Genomic DNA, 23,540 nt, shown 5'->3' with positions numbered 1-23,540 from the left:
AGTCTGACCCTCATCAATATCCATATTGATCTGCTGGCGAGATCGAATGTTGGGAGCACCCAACTGAAGAATGCTACATGCTAAAATATCTGCTCACCAACAGGAGAAACTGTGTACTGTGGACAGTGGAAGTTGTTTATCATTTGTTCCTTTTTTCACGGGCAGGGAAGCCCATTGATTTGAATGTTTAATGAAGACGGAGGCTCCGTTAACTGTGGCACAGAGAGACCGTAACATCCACAGACATTTGGAGTTTCCATTTATATAAGCCTCTCTCTCCCTCGCTCTCTGTGTTCCACACACACACACACACACACACACACACACATACCCACACACACACACACACACACAATCAATATCACCATTCTCCATCTCTCTTACAAATTTCTCAAATGAGAAGACACAACTACTAAGATTTCTCAAGATGTCTTCCTTTGCAAACTCATTGGGGTAGCAAACATGTGTCAGCACATTACATTATATAGTGTATTTGAGGGCTTCTCCTTGTAGCAGTAAAACCAAAAAATAACTAGTTGTATTGGACAATTTTGCCTGAGATTTCATTAGAGCGTCCTTAGCTCAGAACTCGGGGCTAAATGAAATGCAAGGGGCGGGGAGGGGGGGATCCTTATCAACGGTCGTTAAGACACAGCCGCCTCTCTGGGGAACCAGCCTTCAAATACTGCACCAAAGTTCCCCACTTCATTTCCAACGCACAATAAAGAGCAGAGCCCCCACGGGAGTGAGTATGTTTAAGGCTCGACAAATGGTTGCGCGCGAGGAAAAAACACACTTTAATGGAAGCTAAAAGCCCCGATACAAGTTGATTAATCCAGAGAACTATAATAAAAGCAGATTTGGGTGTGCAGTCTTTTTTCTTCCCTTTTGGTCGTGCTGCGGATTAGATGCCAACAACAAAACCCTGCCATTGTAATAACCTTTGGCTGGAATTGCTCTGTCATCATCGCAGTTCTTTTTCGCTGTACTCTGCTGTTACAATGCCTTGCAAAGCAGGCTGTGGCCACCGCGACACAGGAGGGGAGAATTTGACATTTCGGCACTCATCCTCTTAATGAAACACATCCAAGTTTGTTGTATTAGCAAAGCTATTTATGGGGTAATATTTAAAGAGAGACTTACGACACGTCCTAATTTGATTTATATGGTGGAGAGCTTTCATTTCCGCTTTACCCTTCATTTGCACAAGAGGCTAGGGCAAGTCCCATCCCAAAACGACAAACAGCAACAGCTATAAACTTGCAAGAAAACATTTCTTGGAGAAAACTGCGGTTGTCCCCGGGCACCAAACATCGCAGAGTGCCATTAGGCACGTTCCTATCCTGGGTCCCTTTGCACTGGCAGACGGCGATGGCTTATATATGCTAGAAAGAGAAAGGCTAAGGGCTAGCATAAAGGCACTCCTCTCACACAAAATTATCACATTTTTCCATGCACAACTTTCCGTCTCCAAAGGACAATTAAAGCAGGCCCATACAGTAAATATCTAGTCAATTATAAACAATGTTTTAATAACAGCAAAAAATATGCTTTGCTGTTAGCTGTAGAGAAAACATTGGAAGGAGGGGGGGGGGTATTTAGGTTAAGGACATTTTAGATATGACGTGAGAGGTTCCTCACATAAGAGGGGTTGAAGAATTGAATCCCCCCCTCCTTCATAATACTGACAAATTGAAATGACCCAGGTGGAGAATAGAAGTTTGCAGTTAACTTAAGTGAAACTCCATTTAAAAAGGCAAGGGTCAAAAGCGTCACTTAATTACAGTGTTGGGCCCAAATCCATCCTTTTTCTGATTGGAGGCTAATCACCTCAGATTGATTCTAGTCTACGGTTCCAGCCAAGATACCTCCTGGACCTTGTCTCCAGCTAAACTCAACCAGACAGGGATTGGGGGGGGGGGGGGGGGGGGGGGTGGAGGTTGGGGTCCAGCTGGAGAGAGCAAGAGGGAGAGCAAGAGCAAGAGCAAGAGATTTAATATAAGCCAGAATGAATGACCGACCCCTGAATGTGGACACAGCAGCGTTCCACCATCTTGTTTTCTTCTATTGGCTTTAATTGACACCGTCAACAAGATGAAGCCGGTGTCAGACGGCGCCGTCCTACGGCCCGGCGCCGGGCCAGGGGCTCTACAGCAGGTGCGGAGCGCTAATTCTCCCGAATAAAACACGCCGGTCGCAGACCAGGCATTTACGGCGCGGTTATCAGAGCCGTATTTCATCGCCTGGAGGCCCTCTCTGTCTATTCGAGTGTGCCTTATGTATTTAAAGGGTTGGTTTATGTGCTGCTCGGGTCTTGGCTATAGGTCCATAAGTCCTGACCTGATAGGTGCTGCAGACAGGAGCTCTCCCCACTCAGAGGATTAAAGGTAACAGAAGGGACTGATTATGAAGGGAGGAGACCTCTTCCTGTATCCTACGTATGGATATATCCACTGGAACTGGGTATTATAGAAATGAGATAATGTGGATGGATGGGATTAACTGTTGTACGTGGTATTTGATGGTCGTAATGGGTGCTGGAGCGTGAAAGCAGTCTGACCATGGTTTTAGAGACGCAATTGCTTAATGATGAATGAATTCTGTTTGATCATCTGTTTTGAACATTGTGCAACTCACTTGTATTTGGCTTATTTCACTTTTTTCTATATGAAGTTGAGGTTAATCAATATAAACTATTCTACTGACTATTAAACAAAACTTGTTAAAGTTTATTTTTTTTTTGTTGTATACTCTTTATAATACTCTGAGAACACTGACCACAGTAGGCCTGAAAAAGCCACCCTAACTGGTGACCAAGAAAGGAAATAGGAAGTAGGAAAGTAGGATTAAGTAGAAAAGTATGAAGCGCAAGGGCTTAAGTAAGCAACGTTGTGCACAAAAAGGTCAAGTGGTTTAACAAACGTGACGTATATCCTCCCTATCGGGCTGCTGGAAACTGGATGTTTGATAGACATTAACCCTTGCCGTTTTTTTTAGATCGAAGCAACCCATTTTATTTAATTCTCTGGATAAATCCACCTTTTTCCAGGCCTTCAAAAGAACTTCAGCCTGTATATTCAGGTTTAAAAAACACAAGACGACTCCTTCAGTTAATCTGAAGAGCAGGCTGAATACTGTCTACGTCTTCAGCCACGAGGTTTAGGCCTCCAAACCGAACGGGAGTTGATCATTCTTGAAGAGCGCATCTCGGCAGCGGACTGCTTCTCGAAACTAAAGTTGATTATCTGGGTGACAAATGTGCCTGTCACTTGGGGGTGTGAGGAGGAGCGTCTGCAAACACAACTTAAATGGAGGCTGAGCAAGTGAGCAGGTGGGTGGGGGGGAAGCTGAACAGGGGTGTGGGGGGAGAGCTGAACAGGGGTGGTGGTGGGGGGAGCTGAACAAGGTGGTGGTGGGGGGGTGGGGAAACTGACAAGAATATGGAGGCTGAGCAAGTGAGCACCTGCTACCCCACCCCCACACACCTACGATGAGGGGGGGGGGGGGGGGGCGACACTGACAAGAATTTCTGATGAATTTCAATTACTGATCTATTAAGGCTAATGAGGTAAATTAGCAGCCGAAATACATTGGCAAGATAGCTTGGGACATGAATTAGTACATGCGCGACCAGAGCGCTTTAGTAGCAAACAAGCCATTTATGCCTGTGTTGCTCGGTGGGCTGCTGGATGCTCCTTTTGGGCTGTTTATATATTTCCATAGAAAGAAATTGGAGATCGAGTAGATTGAGTACGATTGATAGAAGATTGAGAATATTGATAGAAGATTTAGAGTGGTACAATTGCCTACCATTTCAGTAGACTACAAAGTTGCAGAACTCGTTGCTTGCCTTGCTGCTGTTTTACGCAATGGTTTGCTTGCTTGCTTTGATAAAAACCAGTGCTCCATCTAACGGGGAGAGTAGCTTTATTACAGACACCCTTTCAACTCCCGAGCATTTAGCACCCCCTGCTGACTATAAACGGAGCGCACACACACACACACACACACACACACACACACACACACACACACACACACACACACACACACACACACACACACACACACACACACACACACACACACACACACACACACACACACACACACACACACACACACACACAATTTAAGAATTACACAACACACCGATCTGGTTTCTGTATGATGACTTCTTTGGGACGAAAAATCAATGGATACGCACAACAGTTGCTACATTGATGAGAAAAACAATGGAAACAAACTATTGATCAACTAAACCAGAAGGCCTATTTCCCAAACGTATTTTACCAGTGTACCCCTACTTTTATAATGAATACCCCCTCCCCCATGCAAGTAAAGAGTAATTGGGTTTCGTTCATTCCTTTACTCTTGATATTTTAACATATAAGTGAACAAACGCAATAATCCGGAATTTTTAAGTGTTTTTTTCCCCTTGCATTTTATATTTGGGTTTTCGGTCTGATTCCGTCGATTTTAGGGATTTTAGGTGGTGTTGAACTTCAGCACGTCAAAATAACGACCTCCTACTTCCAAGTGGTAATTGTAGTTAGGCTATAAAGCCACTAGATGGAGCTATATCATTGCGCACCAGCATGGGGACAACTAGTGGCGTTTTTTTTTAAACTTAATTATTCCATTCTTAGTAACCCTCCAATAATTGTCTATTGAGACCTGACTTCCCGAAGAGTGCAGCAGAACTCGAACATGCATAAACAAAACATGAATAAATGGGCCATGTAAAGAACAAGAGAATCATCTGGAGATTTTATCAACATTATTGGATTTTGTCAAGAGTAGACCAAGTAACCAAGTAATATTATATGTACTATGTCACCCAAATGTTTTTCTTTTTCTGAAACATAGGATTTCTAACACTATATGGAAAGTGAATTTTCTAATAGTGATCTACAGCAATGACAATTATTTTCTCTAAAGGTGATGACAATCCTTTCTGACATAATGTGCATGGAAGGAGTTTCAAAAAAACATATTCGGTATGGTGTTGATTAACACACACACGTACACACACACACACACACACACACACACACACACACACACACACACACACACACACACACACAGAAAACCACCATAATGTCTGTGTTGTGGCTATTAAGGAGTGAATAGAACAGCATCATTAACAGAACAGAACACTTACCTCCTCCACTTCCAACACTGAGGACAATTTGATAGAAAGAAGAATCAGATTTTCATTACAGTAACGTACCAAGAACGACACAAGTGACAACATATTTCTGTAACTTTTGTATATTGTAACTATATATCAAATTGAAATCAACAGTCAAATTCAGCAAGTAACCCAACCATCCTCAGAAAGCGCTTTCCAGGGATAATCAATTGAGTTTACTTTATGAAAACAAACATGGCAAAGGTTACATTTCGTATTTGCTTGAACTAATAGCCTTTAGGCGTGCACTAGTATGCAGCTCAAGGTGCTGTTAAACATGACCCTGCCCTCATTCTCAGTGCTGCACTTGCTCCTGAGCAGGTCCAGAATTCCTTTTCGGATCTCCGGGGTCAGGGACCGGTGAAAATGCTCTTGCTCCGTCATGAAGTCGAGCAAGAGTTCCCCCGCCTGACTATCTAGGTCGAAACAGTCTGTGATGTCATAGGCGTGGGGCACGACAAACTCGTCATACTTGAGACCCAAGTTGTCGAGGTGCCCTCTGATGTCCCCGGCAGAGAGGTAGTCGGAGATGCTATTGGTGCAGAGCGTCTTCCTGTAGGACTTCCACAGGATGTCCCACCCACTGTTGGCTGGATAAACAAACGCTGTCAGGCTGCAGAGAACCATTGGTCATTTCGTAGAAGGCGCTGTAGGTAAGGTTTTAGAATTGTACTGTATCTTCATCAGATATCTGAAAGAAATACTTAATCGTCTATCTGACCTGCTGATGCAAAACAACATCAATATTCATTTTTCAGTAATCAATATAAATATACAGCCTATACATTGTAATTCTTTCACTGCAGTCATCACTTTTGGGGAACATTACTTTGAAACCACGAGACTGCTAAGTTTCTAAAAGAATATTACTACCCGTCCACAGCAAGATTATTAACCCAAGGATCTTGTTTCTCTCAAATCAAATTTGGCAGGTGGAGAAACAGGGGAGGAACTCATTTTCAAAAAGTGATGTCTGCAATGATTGGTTTGTTTCATATGCAGGGCACTGACCTGCTTCGTGAACAATCAGAATCCTGCCGTTGGTCTTCAACAGGCTGTGGAAGAACTTGATGGTGGCGGCGTAGTCATCCACATAGTACAGCATCTGAAAAGTGATTCAAATGTAACACTCAAAGCCCATCGGTTCACTCGTGTTTGGCTGGCTGTGAATATGCAATAATAATAATTAGTAACAGCAGAGTCATGTAAAAGTAATTGCAAATGTTATCAACAATATTCCTGACCACAAGATTGTTTTTCAAATTTCTACATTAATATAAATAACATAGGCCTAATTCTACTACTAGGTACTACTCTGGGTGCACTGGGCCATCAATGCCCCCAGGATAAACCAGCCATCACCAAACAGACTTCCACAGACTCCATCTTCGCAATGAACAGATTTTAACAACATCTCCCTGTGTCCTGGGGGTCTGTGGAGCCCGCTGAAGCCACCTAGATGGCGTATGGGGGCCACCTAGGTGGTGTGTGGGTGTGTCAGGTTCGAGGGTCACGTGTTGCTACCTGAATCATGTGTATGAGGTCAAATTTTTTGATGTCCTTCTTCATGGTGGCTTTCTTCTCGTACTCGGCAGTGGTCAGGGTATGCCACTCGAACGAGACGTCCTTGAGACTGGGAGTCTTCGTCACCAGATCTAGAAGACATCAAAATAGTAAAGCCAAAATACAGTATGTCAAATAAATAGAACACATGCGTTTCATACCACGATACATGTTAGCTAAACAGAAATGATTAAACAATTCATTAAAATCCATGAATGGTGCAAAACAATTAGAATGTAAGAGGGGTATAACTGGCTGTACCTTGGAAGTCTTTGATGAGATCAGCACTGGGTTCAACCACCTGAGCGCTGAGGGGAAGCGAGGGGAGGACTGACTGCAGTGTCTTCAGGATGTGGACATCGACCTCTCCTGTAATACACCGTTCACAACATGTTCATCTGGTCAAATTGTTGCTATGATCATCACAACAATTCTATAGCAACAATTTTACACCTACCCAGCCTACCCAGTTGACTACCCAGTTGACCAGTTGACTAACCAGCAACTTGTACGGGCTTGTAATGGATAAGCACAAACACACCTGGTGGTAAAACATGGGTCTCCTAACATTAAAGACCAAGTTAGAGTAATAATGTATAATCATTTTATTTGTGTAGAACTTTTCATAGTGCAAGACACCACTTTACATCCATAAAAAAATCCATACGACCAGAGCCACTGTGAAAGTGTAGAACAAAACTGACCTCCACCACTGCCCAGCCCGAGGACTTCCAGGTGGCTTTTACCAGAGCCAATTCTGTGTACAACAAAGAGAAGATTTTGCGTTAGCTTAGTTGCGTTAGCTTAGTCTTTCAATGCATCATGAGAAAGATACACATGTGCATGACTGCAATGTATTATGACAGACAGACTGAATGAAAGTCATGAATGATTAACTCAGAGGCATTTGAGAGGTTGCACTATATGCCGAGCAAGCCTACAACGCAATTCCTTACATAGTATCACTATAGAAGGATTCAACACTGATTGTGTTGAAGGACAATGTACACATACCTTGTATTTGTGAGCAATGTTTTGCTTTTCTTGTTATTATTTCATATTGCTTCCTGATTAAAATGAAATGCAACACCATCTGATCTGATCTGTACTTGCAGAACTCGATGTATGAAAACAGGGAAAAAATGCTAAAAATAATTCCAAAGAAAAACAGATTTGGGCGTACCTTTTGGATTCCTCCGGGAGCACTTTGGTCACACAGCTGCAGACGGCCGCCTGCTCTCCAGAGACCTTCAGGTAGTTCTGGAAGCGCTGCAGGTAGCTCCCTGCGTAGCCCGCCTCAGAGGTTTCTGCGGAGCTCATCCTGATTCAGGCCCGTCAGTCAAAACACAAAACACACAAACTAGCACATCCAACACTTACGGACCGATACAATTATCAATCAGCGGTCAGGGAAACCAACGAGCAAACAAAACAGCAAGGAGGCAGCAACCCTTATCAACGGATGGAGTTAGTTGGAATGACTTGAGTGTGTGCAGAGAGAAGTCAGTGTATGGAGCCTGACTGAGTCTTACTTATTGAAAGATTTTCAAAGCACACCTGTCGCTTGGTTGTCCTTCTGCACCGGACGGTTTCAGATAAGCATGTAGTTAAAAAAAAAAAAACGATACACAGCTGCCAGGGCAAGCCAACGGACCAAGTATGTCACAATATTAGTTACACAGTCGTTACGCAATCTCATGTGTGTCCTTCTCTCACCCCACATTAAAGTCACAAGTATCATTTTTATTTAATCTTAAATAATGTGTTAAAACATGATCATGTTTCCTCAACAGTTCTCAAAAAACACAATTATGTGAACGATAAATAATTCAATCCTTTGATGCATAAATTAAAGCCTATGATTATTAAGTGTACATTTATGTAAGACCTAGTAAACAGCATGTAGGCACTGTCTGTGAGGTTTAGGTAGGTCTACTGTGGCTGGCATATGCTACATTGGTAACATACAATTGAATCATTTGTTTTTGTCAAGTTTCTTTTTAACCTGTCAATGGTTTTTATCAGTTTGGACAAGATTACATTAGTATTGATTGTATGAGTGAGGCTCAGATACAAAGATGAAATGCAGGGGTCCATGTGCCCAAATATCCTTTAATCTAAAGATCTAAATGACCAGTTAAAGTGCCACAGGGTAGTTTCATGTATCAAAGTATAATTCATCTAGCCATTTAAATAGACCACAGGGAAATCAATAGATCATAGATTACGATCCAATACACAGGGTGGGGAGAACAGCCAGAATGCTTCTGCTACTCTTTCACTTTGTGTTGATTTCTCCTCAGCTTTTAATTATACATGGACTCCTGTCTGATTAATGTGTATCTTCCGCTCTGGGCACCAGTGCATCCTCCTGTTCCCAGAGCTATCTAGAGAAACATGACCAAACGGGTCCAAACCATTTGGGACAAAGGCACTCTATTAATCCTTAACTAGATCTCAAGGCACACCCCCTTACAGTCGGAGGGGATGAGACCAAACAGGGGCTAAGACCTCTAAGAGGAGGGGCCTCATTACAGAAAGAATCCTAACTGCTCCTCCTAACTTAAGTTAGGAACTCAAAGATAGGAACAATCCTAACTTCCTATTACAGAAGCAGTCCCTAACCTTTTGGCTGTTTCCTATCTTATCTTTGGCCTCCTATCTTATCTTAACTTAGGAAATCCTAACTGTTCTGTCAATCAGATTTTCGATCTGCAATTGTCAGGTTATGTCTGTTTCTGCACTCAGAATGTGCACGAGATTGATAGAACGTGTTACTTTTAACATTAACAGAGAGTTAGGGTTAGGGTTAGGGCTTTGGTGACCTCCATGAGGTTAGGGTTAGGGTTAGGGCTTTGGTGACCTCCATGAGGTTAGGGTTAGGGCTTTGGTGACCTCCATGAGGTTAGGGTTAGGGCTTTGGTGACCTCCATGAGGTTAGGGTTAGGGTTAGGGTTAGGGCTTTGGTGACCTCCATGAGGTTAGGGTTAGGGCTTTGGTGACCTCCATGAGGTTAGGGTTAGGGTTAGGGTTAGGGCTTTGGTGACCTCCATGAGGTTAGGGTTAGGGTTAGGGCTTTGGTGACCTCCATGAGGTTAGGGTTAGGGTTAGGGCTTTGGTGACCTCCATGAGGTTAGGGTTAGGGTTAGGGCTTTGGTGACCTCCATGAGGTTGAATGGCTGTGAACTGCTGTGAAGACAGCACTCTTTTACAGGTGGACCATTTATGCTTATTTTCATGTAGGCTGTCAGGCTGTTGCCCTGCAGCCTGATATATACACAGAAAATTAATGAAGTTTAGAACATTTTATACTTTTGAATAATATTCCCAATTAAAAAAAACAACATTATTTTTATTATTATTATTATTTATTTTTTTGGACATCGTAGTTGAGGCGGCAGGCGTGTGTTGCTTAGGCGACCGCCTAGGCTGTGAAGTGCTGTGAGAAACCCATTCAGTAGCCTTTCAGCCATTACATTTGGATGTGATGTTGTCATTACAGTACGTTACTGTAATGACATGTGATGTTCCTCGTCTTCATTGTCATACAGACCTACTAGCTACTACTTTTTCAAGTTATTGACAGTTATTTTGAATTTAGGACAGGGTGGCCACCTAACTTAGGGATCCTAACTTAAGAAATTCCTATCTTAGGATAGTTCTGTAATGGCTAAATTCCTATCTTAAGATATAGATATTAAATACGATAGAATATCGTATTTAAAATATCTGCAACTTTAATTTTTATGTAAAAGATTATATTTTAAATTGTGTTTTTGAAATGGTCAACTTGAAATGCCATAATCTGATTTCAAAAAGGTAAATTCAAAATGAAAACATTCAGATGACCTTGTTTTCAAAGAATAATATTTCTTATGTTATGAATTTAATGGTGTTGACATTTCAATATACAAAATCATGCCAGTTGCCAAATTCAAAACATTATGGCAGGGATTTGCAACTATAACAGTCCACCATATCCCCAAGCAATGAAAGAAGAATCATACAATATAGATATTGTCAAATCAGACCCTCCCTCAAATCTTTGTTCTGGGCAAGAAGCAACTGGTAAGAGATAACGCTCTCAGACTAAAAACGTGTTCATGTTGTCAACATGAGCAACACTTTATTTCACTCCCTTGTCGTAACCATTATGTCCAGAGCAATTTGTAGATAATCTTTAGTAGATAATCATCTTCTAAATACACCTGATGTACCTGATGTGCCACCTAACTTAGGGACCCTAACTTAAGAAATTCCTAACTTAGGATAGTTCTGTAATGGCTAAATTCCTATCTTAAGATAAGATAAGATTTCTTCCTAAGTTACGTTAGGAAACCGCCTTCTGTAATACCAAAACCCCTGAATGCCTTCCTATCTTAAGATAGGAGAGGATTTTAGGGTTAGGAAGTTTTTGTAATGAGGCCCCACGACCACTCACTCAAAGTCCCAAACAGAAATAACAGAAGCCTTTCACTGAGTTGTAGCCAATCCTTTGTTGAAAATGTTGGTATGCAGCTGTCGCTAAGGCTAGCAAGTTCATGCTCAAAGAAGTAAAGGGATATCCAATGAATGACCCGATGGTCCCGGGGACAGCATGTCGAGGCTGAAAAAGCCTTTAATTCAGGGTTCACGCTGGACAATTCAACTTTTTTTCTTTGTGAAGCAGGACATTTTACTTTGAAAGGATTGCCAATGCAGTGCAAGAGTTTAAACATCAAGGTCCCAAATCAAAAATGCTCCTGCCAATTCTAAAGAGATCAACGGATACTAGAAAACAAGCAACAGTCGACTAGATAATCTTTCACCAACTTATATATAAGAGGTCAGGGTGGGGCATATACCAGTGAAAACATATTTAACTCAGCGCTAAATATGTGACCTGCAGTGCTACAGTGCTGTCATTATAGTTATATTATGAATTAACTATTATGATGAACAGGGCGCCCTAGCCTTGGGGGCTAGCAAAATTTTATGTATGTTTTATTAGTCTGTTGTGGCAAGTGCCATTTTCTTTGCAGCCATCAGTTGGGGCAGTGGTGTAAGGGCTTGTGACTCTAAAAAGCTTAACCAGCTGATTAGGCTCAGTGCTGGCTCTGTGCTGGGGACTGCTGTAGAGTCCCTGGAGGTGGTGATGGAGAGAAGGATAGTACAGAATTTGAATTTGTTGAGTATTATGGACAATAACACGCATCCCTTGCACAATATAGTGAGTAAACAAAATAGTGTTTTTAGTGGGAGGCTGTGGCAGCTAAGCTGCGAAAAGGACAGATTTAAGAATACTTTTTTACCTACTGCACTTGCACTTTATAATGACTCCCCTTTTAGTAAGGACAGAAGAATATTCATTTAAACGTTTGCTTAAGCTGCTTATATATATCAAACTGTATTTTTGCACCTGTATATTTGCACACATTTTGTACTGTTATCTATGAGTAACAGCTATATGTACATGGACCATCCATTCCACTGTTTCTATCCTAGGCTATGTATTGTGGCTCATGTTTTGTATAGGTGGGATATGTATGTATACATGTGTTGTGTTGTGTGTATAGTATAGTATATCTTATCTTATCTTATCTTATCTTATCCTATCTTACCAGTAAAACCAAGGGGGGAGGGGGCATGACAATTACATGTAAATGCAAATACAGAAACGTGATGCATGTGAATGAATCTAGGATGAAGGAACATTGGAGAGGAACCGGAGAAGATGCATGAGGACAACCACATGCCAATAAGGATAGACCGTCAGAGAAGGGAGAAAGAGGCCACATCTGAGGAGGTGTGAGAGGAGTGGATGAATGATAAAGAGGTCTGTGTAAAGAGGGGCGTAAGGAAAGAGTCTCTCTCTCTCTCTCTCTCTCTCTCTCTCTCTCTCTCTCTCTCTCTCTCTCTCTCTCTCTCTCTCTCTCTCTCTCTCTCTCTCTCTCTCTCTCTCTCTCTCTCTCTCTCTCTCTCTCTCTCTCTCTCTCTCTCTCTCTCTCTCTCTCTCTCTCTCTCTCAGCCAAGCGTTTGGGTGAGTGTGACTGTTGGCCGCTGTGCCAGGAACAGTGTTCTATCTTTTTTCCATCTTTTTCTATATCTATGCTTTTTGTATTTTTCTTTATGGTTATGGTTTTGTTCTGCTTGAATTAGTTAAGTAACACGGGGTGAGGTTTTGGTTGTTGGTGTTGTTATTCGTTTTACCGTCTGCTTCCAGTGTTTGGTTGCAGCCGCCCCAGGTATGGAGAGTTTTGGAAAACTTACGCGGCGTCATGCTGTTTAAAATAGCATCGACTGCCAGTGTGGAAGTTTGTAGCTTAGCTGCAGGAGTTGTTATAGGGCACGGCAACATTCTGTCAGCCGCTCGCATGAACAATGCGATTGTGCTGTTTTTGGATACAACTGAGTTGGCTAACGAGCTGATTGAAAAGGGAATAGTGGTTGACGGCATTTTTACCTCCGTCCTTCCTCTCTCCACTCCATCGAAGAAAGTTACCTTGTCAAATGTTCCCCCATTTATTAAAGATGAAGTTTTAACACAAACTCTGTCACGGTACAGTAAATTGGTATCCTCAATTAAAAAGATTCCAATTGGAAGCAAATCCCCTCTTCTGAAACACGTAGTGTCCTTCAGGCGATCCGTGTTCATGATTTTGAAGATAATAAAGATGATTTGGATCTAACTTTCAACTTGAAGGTGGACAATTTCAGTAATGTTATATATGCCTCAACGAGTGTCATGAAGTGCTTTGGTTGTGGGCAAACAGGGCACCTTGTACGTGCGTGTCCCAAGGCAAAGGGGAGTGATGTGCAAACAAATCTTGAAAACACCAGTAGGGCTAATGTGGTAGAAGAACAGTCTGCTGCTGTGGATGCAGCACCCGCTGTATCCAGTGGGCCCGAGACTGTCTCAGCCGAGTCAGTAGGGGCAGACCATGCTTCTCTTTTAGGGGAAGGGGAGGCGAACGGGACAGCCGTGGTTGATAAAGCAGCTCATACAGAACAATCTGAAAAGAGTCAGTCCACACAGAACTCACAGAGCTGTGCTTCTGCTGTCAATTATGATGAAGTTCTTGTCTCTCTAGATGATTCCCTCATGGATACTGAAGAAAATGTTTTTAAAATACCCCCAAAAAGGAAAAGATCTAGGAGGGTTAAAAAGAGCGATAATCTACTTGATCTTAGCGGGACAGATAATGAGTATGAAAACGACTTTTCTGACTGTAGCGATACCTGCAGCTTACGTCAAGAGTGGGTATGCTAGTCGTGATTACAGTATGGATGACGTCAAATCCTTTTTGAAAAAAACTAAACATGAGAAATGTTCATATTGATGACTACTTCCCTGATGTGGAGCAGTTCACCAGGAAAACAAAATCTTTCATGAGTGAGGGCTGCTTTACAAATCCTGAGTGTTTCCATCTCAAAAAGATACTGACCAAGATTAACGTTTTGGTAAATAGCGATATTCAATGTTAGATTCTAATTTCCCATGTTTTATGATGATGGTGTGTATACAACTCTTATACTTTTTTATTTTTATCATGGGTGAAATTAGTATTGCTTCTTTAAATTTAAATGGGGCCAGAGAAAGAAGCAAGAGAGCCTTGTTGTTTGAAACGATTAAAAAGAATAGATTTTATGTGCTTCTTGCTCAAGAAACACACTCTGATGCCTCAATTGCTGCTGACTGGGCAAGCGAGTTTGATGGCCTGTCTATTTTAAGTCACAACACATCAAATAGTGGCGGAGTTGCTATTCTGTTCTCTCTGACTTTTACTCCTATTTCCTACCAGACTGAGGAAATCGTTAAGGGTAGAATTTTAAAAGTCAGAGCTCAATTTGAAAACAATTTCTTTGTGTTTTTTTGTGTTTACGCACCCACTACATCAATAGATAGAATGCTTTTCTTGAATATTTTGAATGATGCTGTGCGCAATTGTGATTCTGAGTAATTTTTACTTCTTGGAGGTGATTTTAATTGTGCTGAAAATGCAATGGACAGGAATCATGTAGAGACACACATGCCCTCACACAGAAGGCTCATAGAGCTGATTAATGCAAATGAGCTTGCTGATGTTTGGAGGAACTTTCATAATACACAGAAACAGTACAATTGGGTTCACTCTTACAGTAATCGTTTGTCTTTGGCTAGACTTGACAGGTTTTATGGTTTTAAGCATCAACTAAGTTTGTTTAGGAAATGTGCGATTATTCCAATTTTATTTCTTTAAGTTCTGTCAAGTCTAAAAGTGCTTATTGGCATTTTAATAATAACTTGTTAGCCGATGGCCATTTTAGAGAGGTGTTTAGACTCTTTTGGAGCGATTTTAAGAACACAAAACCATCTTTCAACTCACTGCAACAGTGGTGGGACTTTGGTAAGGCACAAATAAGACAACTGTGTCAAGAGTATACATTCAGTGTCACAAGGGACTTAACTCGTTCAATGGTCAAACTAGAAAAGGAGATAATTGAACTCCAACTTTTAGCTGAACAAACTGGTAATCAGACTTACACTGCACATTTTAAAGCAAAACAGAAATCATTGGCTGACTTGCTAGGCATAAAGGCACAGGGAGCTCTGGTCAGGTCCCGCTTTCAAAGTGTGGAGTTGATGGATGCCCCGTCTAAATTCTTTTTTAATCTGGAAAAAAAGAATGGGCAGAGGAGGTTCATTCACTCTCTTCTTTCAGAGGATGGAGTACTGTTGTCCAATTTGGCTAAAATACGTCAGAGAGCAGTCCATTTTTACACAGAACTTTACAAGAGTGAGAACTCTGATAATCAGGTGGATGACCAGGCCTTCCTTGAAGGGTTAGGGTTAGGTGGCCAAAGAGGCGAATGCACTCCTTGGAAGGACCCCAGAGGAACTGCAGAGAGCCCTCCAGATTACGGAGTGTGGAAAGGCACCGGGGTTGGCTGGTCTACCTGTGGACTTTTAGAAGTCCTTTTGGCCAGAAGTGGGTGAGGATGTGCTGACTGTTCTTAGTGACAGTCTTGCCAAGAGGCGGTTGCCACTGAGCTGTCGAAGGGCAGTACTCACTTTGCTCCCCAAAAGAGGGGACTTGAATGACATACGTTCTTGGAGACTTGTGTCAATCTTTTGTACCGACTACAAATTGCTTTCTAAAGCATTAGCAAATAGATTAAGCGAAGTTGTGGAGCAGGTTATTCACCCTGACCAGACCTACTGTGTGCCAGGTAGGTTGATCCAAAATAACATTTCTTTTATCAGGGATATCTTTGATGTAAGTAAGCTCTTCAACCTGGAATTTGTTTGTTTAGTCTGCATTGATCAAGAGAAAGCTTTTGATTGTGTCGAGCACAACTATTTGTGGAGTGCTCTGGCAGCTTTTGGTTTTTGCCCTGAGTTCATTGACATGATTAGAGTATTGTACAGTAACATTGAAAGCATACTCAAGGTTAATGGTGACTTGTGTGCTCATTTTAAAGTCCACAGAGGGGTCAGACAAGGATGTGCTTTGTCTGGCATGTTGTACGCTTTGGCCATCGAACCCCTATTGGTGAAGTTGAGATAGATATGAGTTACATAACTTGTTGGGGTGAAAATTCCAACATGTGAAAGCGTTTTTAAAGTGTCAGCTTATGCAGATGATGTGGCTGTGCTTGTAAATGGTCAAAGGCACTTAAATGTCATGTTAAAGATTTTTGATGATTTTAATGTGCTTTCCTCAGCAAAAGTGAACTGGTCCAAAAGACAGCTAGCTTACATTGGGCCAGGAGTGGTTTTAAATATCTTGGTGTCTTTTTAGGGGATGAAAGTTTCATTCAGAAGAACTTTGATGGGGCTGTTGAAAAAGTAAAGGGCCGCCTCGATAAATGGAAATTCTTACTAAGGAAGATTTCCTACAAGGGGCGTGTTCTTATTATTAATAACTTGGTGGCATCCACCCTATGGCATCAGCTATCTTGCATGGACCCTCCAACACACTTGCTGTCTAAGATCCAGTCAATCCTAGTGGAGTTCTTCTGGGATAAGCTTCACTGGGTACCGCAGAGAATCTTATACCTGCCTAAAGAAGAAGGTGGACATGGACATGGACAATTTACAAAGTAGGACAGCTGCCTTTCGGTTGCAGTTTGTCCAGCGTCTTCTCAGCGGGCCACTGGATTCCAGCTGGAAATTTGTGGCGTGTGCCATTTTACAGACTTTTGATGGGCTGGGGTTGGACAGAACTCTGTTTTGGATGGATGCAAAGAGATTGAATGTCAACAATCTCCCTGTGTTTTATCGTAATGTTTTAAAAGTTTGGTCTCTTTTAACAGTGCAACGAACAGGAAGCACAGGGTCCTATATCGCTTGATAAATCCCTTCCTGCAATCACACATAGCCTACTTAGGTCTGGAGTTGTTACTATTGAGGTTTTACTCAAGTTAGCAGGTCCAGACTTTGCTAACATTGAACAAGTTGCCAGTCAGCTGGGGATGAGGTCCATTCGAATAGTTGCCCAGCTATTGGGGAAATGGCGGGCCTCTTTATCAAGAGAACAATTGCAGATGTTGGCAGACAACTTCAGAGGGTTGTGCAGCTCAGATTGTGATGATCCTTTTCCCACCAAATTTGACAGGTTTTACTGGTTCTTACTTGCATGTTGAACACTTGTCTCTGTTGGGTCTGAAGCCAGCTACTGGCAAAGGTTTATATAAACTTTGTGTGAAGTCTTTTAACAAAAAGTCTCTGGACAAAAGGGTGGAAACGCCCCGGTGTTCTGTTTTACAAATGGGGAAAGATGTCCAACCCCAGTGGCGAGCACTATACAAGTCACCCTTAGCCAAAAAATGTGGGGATTTGCAATGGAGGATTCTGCATGGAGCAATTGCAGTTAATGCGTTTGTCTCAGTGTTGAATCCTGTTGTGGATCAAGAGTGCCCTTTCTGTTTTTTGAGAGAGACTGTGTTTCATGCAGTGTGTGAGGCTAAGGCCATTATTTGATGTTCTACAGTCACTCTTTGACCTTTTTAATGAAACATTTTCAATGGAGACTTTTATTTTGGGTTTTAAAAATGTGCGGAAACATCGTTTCAAATGTCAGCTGATAAACTTCCTCCTAGGTCAAGCAAAAATGGTGATTTATGTGAGCCGTAGAAATAAAATTGAGCAAACTTCTAATGATGACATAGTAATGATCTTCTCAATACTTGTGAGGTCTCGTATGTTCATTGATTTTCATTTCTACAAGGCCATGACAAACCTTGAACCTTTTCAAGAAATATGGTGTCATGATAGTGTGTTGTGTATGGTTGTTGATGGTGATTTGCAGTTTGTACATTTTTTGAAATAACTTGCTCCCTGATTTTATTTATTTTAAATTTGACTGTACATCGTGACAAACTGAGCATGTAGTACTTTGTGTCAAGAATGTAATAAAAGGTTTTTGAAATTCAAAAAAATTCTCTCTCTCTCATACTGCAAAAATGCTCAAATCTGGGTGAACAGGATGTTAGAAAAAAAATCCCCTCCTGAAAGCGGCATCCACTCATGCAAATAAGTGGTAGAAAATCTCCATAACCAAACAGGAAACAGCTCTGATTCTGTCTATTGGTCTTCTCTGCGGGGAAAAGCCAACAAGAGAGAGAGGTGTGGCTACTCACAGACAGTCCGTGGTCAGTGTGTGCATTACTCCAATTTTTTTTTTAATTCAAGCCACTCTCTTGAAAGAATGAGTAGACTACATCTGAGTGTAGGCTACAAATGTGAGTCATTATTTGCACTTACTTGCTTGCAAAATTGACAATTTCTTTAATTTGTCAGGGGGGGATCCGTGGCCTACTGGTTAAGGTGTTGGACCATTCAAATCCCCGACCGGTAGGCAAAAATGTGAACGGGGAGTAGTTATGCAGCACTCTCCTACATCCTAATCCATGGATGGGGTGCCCTTGAGCAAGGCACCTGAAACCTCCACCTGCTCCCCGGGCGCTGCACTGTGGACGCCCACTGCTCCGTGTGCTGGTGTGCCCCCATGTGTTCTGGACCTCTGTCACTCCTCTGTATGTGTTCACCGGACCCCGGATGGGTCAAAAGCAGAGAAACAATTTCCCCCAAAAAGGGACAATAAAGGATAACTTAACTTAATTTGTCATTTTGGCACTTGTAAATAGTTAATCACATTTGTAGCCTACACACTCAGATGTCATCTCCTCATTCTTGCATGCAAGTGGCTTGAATAAAAATTTAAAAAAACATTTGGAGTATGCTAATTATTCTAAAGAGGTCTACTCTCGTGTGTAGTCCCACCTACTCCATGAACCTCAGTGTTAGCACTATAGTCAAACTATGGAAGGAACGGCGTTGTAGGCCTGCTCGGCATATAGTGCAACCTCTGAGAGAGAGAGAGAGAGAGAGAGAGAGAGGAGGAGAGAGAGAGGAGAGAGAGAGAGAGAGAGAGAGAGAGAGAGAGAGAGAGGAGAGAGAGAGAGAGAGAGAGAGAGAGAGAGAGAGATTTCACCACAGTTCTATAACTCGTCCTGCTTCGATGCTCTTTCCTTACGCCCCTCTTTACACTGACCTCTTCATCATTCATCCACTCTTCTGGTCCATCCTCACATGCAAACGCTGTATGTGTTTGTCTCAGAGTCTGTCAACTTGGGAATTAATATTAAATTAATATTCTTTCATGTCAAAATAGAACTAGAATGACAGCACTGTAGCGGTCACATATTTAGGGCAAAGACCCCCTGGGTTGAACTTCTAAATAATGTTTTCCACTGTTATATGCCCCAGCCTGACCAAAGAAGATATAAGTTGCTAAAAGATTAACTATTCGACTGTTGTGTCCGAGACGCTTAACCCTCTCTCAGATGTGGACATCAAAATCAACCACTGCCCAGACGGAGCTGGTCGTGGGCTCCGGTCGAATCCCACCTGAGAGTCAGGAAGAAGTGAGACAGTGGACAGAGCTAAGAGGATGTTCAATGACCTGCAGCTATTCAGCTGCAGGTCATTGTGTAAACATCAGTCCCACATGTCAGTTTCATTATGATGGTTTTGTCAAACAGGATGATCAGTAAGTAAGTAAGTAATGAACTTTTTATTGTTTGAATATGAGAGGTTGCTAGTTCAATCCTCCCAACTGAGTGTAGTGTCTCTGATCAAAACAGCTAACCCTAACTGCTCCCGACAAGCTTGCTGTCGCCATGTGTAGATGAAACTGTGGGTGTGTAAATGTGTGTATTAATGGTTCACTTGGACGTGAAGTTGGACTTGAAGTGTCTGCTAAATGGCCTGAATATAAATATAAATAAATAACTGATGTGCCATGTGTGTTTTTTTATACATAGTTTTGGTGTCAAAGACACCAGATTTGGATTATATTAAATTCACTTGGAACCATATGACTGACCTCGAGTTTAAGCAATGTGTGAAAGAAGAAAAGACGATCAAGAAAGCAGACTTCATCCACATTCTACAGGTTTGTATTTCCCAGAATCAGTAGCACTGGACACTGTAAATCACTGGGATACACTGATTACATGACATAAACAACCAGGTTACCAATAATGGTTACAACTTGGTTAATTCGATGTGCTCCAAAGAAATCCAACAGTAACCTACAAAAACCCTTTCACATACCCCTATAGTATTTCAATATCCTTAAATCCCCAAATCATTAGGATTATCTGGTTCCTCATAACCAGGCAATGAGCTCATCCCACTAATTCAGGTCTGGATCTGCTGTACACCTGCACACTTTCATACTCCTTCCATAGTGAGATGTATCAGAAGATCCCTAGTATACCGGGAAAATTAATGAGGTAGAATCAATGTGCCACTCTTGAGTTCAGTTCCCATTCATTACACACATATCCTTTCAACCTGTATATTAATAGACAAGTAATAGGCCATTCTCTGGACTGCGCCACAATCTAAATAATCTTGGCTTGTGTGTGAATTAACAGGTGCTCTACCACGTCAAAGACCCGGACGCTACCATCAGCTTCTTCCTCAGTCTTTTCAGCAAGACTGGCAAACTTCTTATCACGCTTGTTTCTGGTACAGTGATATTTTATGTCAAGTCAAGAACCAAGCAGTTATTCATGTATAATATAGATTATATCTATATTATCTATATATAAAATCGATTATTCATCTATAATATAGATGAACTATTATATAGATTCTGTATAATAAAAATAGCACATAAAACATTGGTTCATGACTCATTCAAATCCATGTGTCTGTCTGTCTATCTGTCTGTGTCCCTCAGGTAAGAGTGGGAAGGAAATACTGTGGCAGAAGTACAAGAGCCAGCTGGCAACTTCTAACCCCGGACGGTATTTGACCATGAACGACATCAAGAGCATGCTGGATTCCAAGGGAATCAGTTACCGTAGTTACCAGGTTCCGGCGTACCTTGACATCAGCGAGTGCTTCGTGGAGGGGAACCCGAACGGAGAGTTACTGCTGGACTTCCTGCTCCAGGTGGAGGACTTCAGCAGCACGGCGCCGGCTGAGCTGAAGGCTGGGCTCATGGAGATGCTGCGGCACCCGGACTGCAGTGTGGAGACCGATGGGAAGATCATCTTTAACAACAGCATAGAGGCACTGGTCCTGGACCCTCTCCCTTAGCATGGAGGAGGACGTTTTAAATATCTTTGCCGGTTTATTGTATTCATGAAATACGTTCAAGTTGAAAATGTTCTAATACATCTTCTCTGTTCTCAGAGAAATGGTATTAGAACTGTGTCACAACATTCCTAAAGTGGTTTTATGTAACATTTCCACATTAAAATATCTAAAAATGACTAGAGCTGTGTATATATTTCTGTTGAGTTGTGTAATAACACTATCCAAATTATTTTGTTGTTAACAATGTTCAAACCCAGACACATCTGTAGTTACTACGGTCCGTTCATTTGGTCGCGTCACATGTCAATGGCGTCATATTGACATTGACAATGTTAAATAGTTACTGTTTTTGCATTTTTCCTTCGGAAACCAATAGCGTAAATATGCCATGCCTTTTACGCTCTTGGTTTCCGAAGGAAAAACACGAAAACAGTAACCATTTAACATTTCTTTACGTCTTAAACATGGACCCAACCTGTAGAGCTAGAGCCTCGGTTTTACAATATGACCGATTTTTTTTAGACAGTTTTTCCCCAGGACAATTCCGGTATTTTGAACATTGAGCCCCCTTTCTGGTTTGTCTAGGATGTGGTTGACACCGACATGTTGACTATTGGTCCTGTCTCGGTATTTGGCTCATTTCAAATCGCCCTGCCTGCTTCAGAATGGCTGACTATGAGCATTCACAAACCTGTCCTTAAAACAACCCTAAACGTTCGTTTTCAGAAATGTGCAACTCACCGAGTGGTTACTGGTGTTTGTTGATGTTCCAAATCAGGTATTGTAGCGAAATACAGTTTCTGTCGTGTTTTATTTGGCATTTTGTAAATCCCATTGAAACGGAGACCGGACCGGAACCTGTAGCCTTTTCGCTCGGTTCCGTATCTACAGTAGGCAAGCACTAACGGCTGCGGCCTGCGGGAAGGCGGAGTTGGACGTCCAGCCACGCCCACATCCGGATTGGAAGGTCCAGCCCCGCCCACATCCAATACTTTTATCGTGCTTCATTCAGGACGAAACTTACTGTAACTGTAGGATTTCATTTTCTTTTTAACGTACATAAATGTTGTCGTCTATAAAATTTAATGGAAAATCTGTAATTAGATCAGCCCAAAAAAAGAAAAATGCACTTATATTTTGTAACATACATAGCCTACATCATTATTTGCCTCTCTACTTCGGTCGAGAGGACGATCTTCGTGATTAGGCGAGTTGAATTTAACGGGTTGGGGGGGGGGGGGTTATGTCTTAATATTCTTTGTTGTCAACAATTTTTAGTCTGAGGGGGGGGGGGCTCCTCAATTTTTGTCATGAAACAGCAACATTTCAAAGTGCTTAAAAAAGTGTGTTTGGAGCATATTTTTCCATGTAGCTCTCAGTCTCAGCCCCACCACACCCCCATGATGAACCACACCTGAGCCTTCCCCCGTAATCACAGGCATGTTATCAACAACGAGCCAGGGCCCGGTTTCCTGAAACCTTCTTAAAGCCTTCTTCACGCTACATCATTCATAACCTCTACCTTAACATCACGTGTGTTTCCCGAAACACACGTGAGCCTAGGGCTGGGCGATAAAACGATAACGATATGTATTGCGATAGACACGTAATCAATATCAATTTTTTCAATAATTTTTTTCCTCGTTGGAAGTTAACGGAGCAAAGAGTCTAGCTCCGCTTTGAACCAGAGGTTGCGAAGCAAGGTTGGTTGCGTGAACAAAGGCACGCGTCCTCTGATACCTGTGGAGAGCAACGTACGGAGCGACACGCCGATGGGCCAATCATGTAACAGTATCATGTTTGGCTGCACCATCTCGTCTCGCGTGTGTTTCATAACAGAAACAGCGCGATGCGGTGAGAAACGAAAGATGAGTACCGCAACGAGTGAGGAAATTGTAAATAATATGAAGATAGTTCTTCTCAGATCTCAGGCGCCGCGGCCAGCATTGGTTCATGACAGTACTGGACATATCTCCATGTCCCATTTCCCCCTTTGATGGCATTATCATTATTCTGTTTAATGTAGGCATTTTCGTTATAACATGGATAGCAAGCATAACAACATAGCGCTAATAGGCGCTAATCGCTAGTTAGCGAACATGCTAACTAGCGATCTTTACAACATGGATGACGGTTCATGACAGTACTGGACATCTCCATGTCCCAACAACAATGACATCCATATGTTCCATGTTCTAGGGACTC

At 42.0% G+C, this 23,540-nt stretch overlaps 1 protein-coding gene across 4 annotated transcripts; it reads right to left on the bottom strand.

The window, feature by feature from the left end:
- Positions 1 to 5,261: 5,261 nt before the first annotated feature.
- On the bottom strand, positions 5,262 to 22,195 carry LOC311358531 (histamine N-methyltransferase-like). 4 transcript variants are annotated; one of them, XM_084478587.1, is made up of 8 exons: positions 22,077 to 22,195; positions 21,120 to 21,259; positions 7,944 to 8,081; positions 7,465 to 7,517; positions 7,022 to 7,129; positions 6,722 to 6,852; positions 6,209 to 6,302; positions 5,262 to 5,787 (listed from the first exon to the last, which is right to left on the bottom strand). In XM_084478587.1, the coding sequence occupies exons 2-8, from the start codon at positions 21,236 to 21,238 to the stop codon at positions 5,435 to 5,437; spliced, it is 996 nt and encodes a 331-aa protein (XP_084334713.1). In that variant the 5' UTR covers positions 21,239 to 21,259; positions 22,077 to 22,195; the 3' UTR covers positions 5,262 to 5,434. The 4 variants fall into 4 exon arrangements, with proteins under 4 accessions (XP_084334713.1, XP_084334712.1, XP_084334714.1 ...); XM_084478586.1 differs by having other exon boundaries at positions 21,120 to 21,330; positions 22,077 to 22,187; XM_084478588.1 differs by lacking the exons at positions 21,120 to 21,259; positions 22,077 to 22,195 and adding an exon at positions 8,293 to 8,404.
- Between the last annotated feature and the right edge of the window lie 1,345 nt (positions 22,196 to 23,540).

The sequence above is a fragment of the Micromesistius poutassou genome (genome assembly GCF_964030765.1).
Source record: "Micromesistius poutassou genome assembly, chromosome: 14".
In the NCBI taxonomy this organism is placed as follows: Eukaryota; Metazoa; Chordata; class Actinopteri; order Gadiformes; family Gadidae; genus Micromesistius; species Micromesistius poutassou.
Note: the sequence above shows the minus strand (reverse complement) of the source record. Positions and strands in the feature narration are given on the sequence as shown.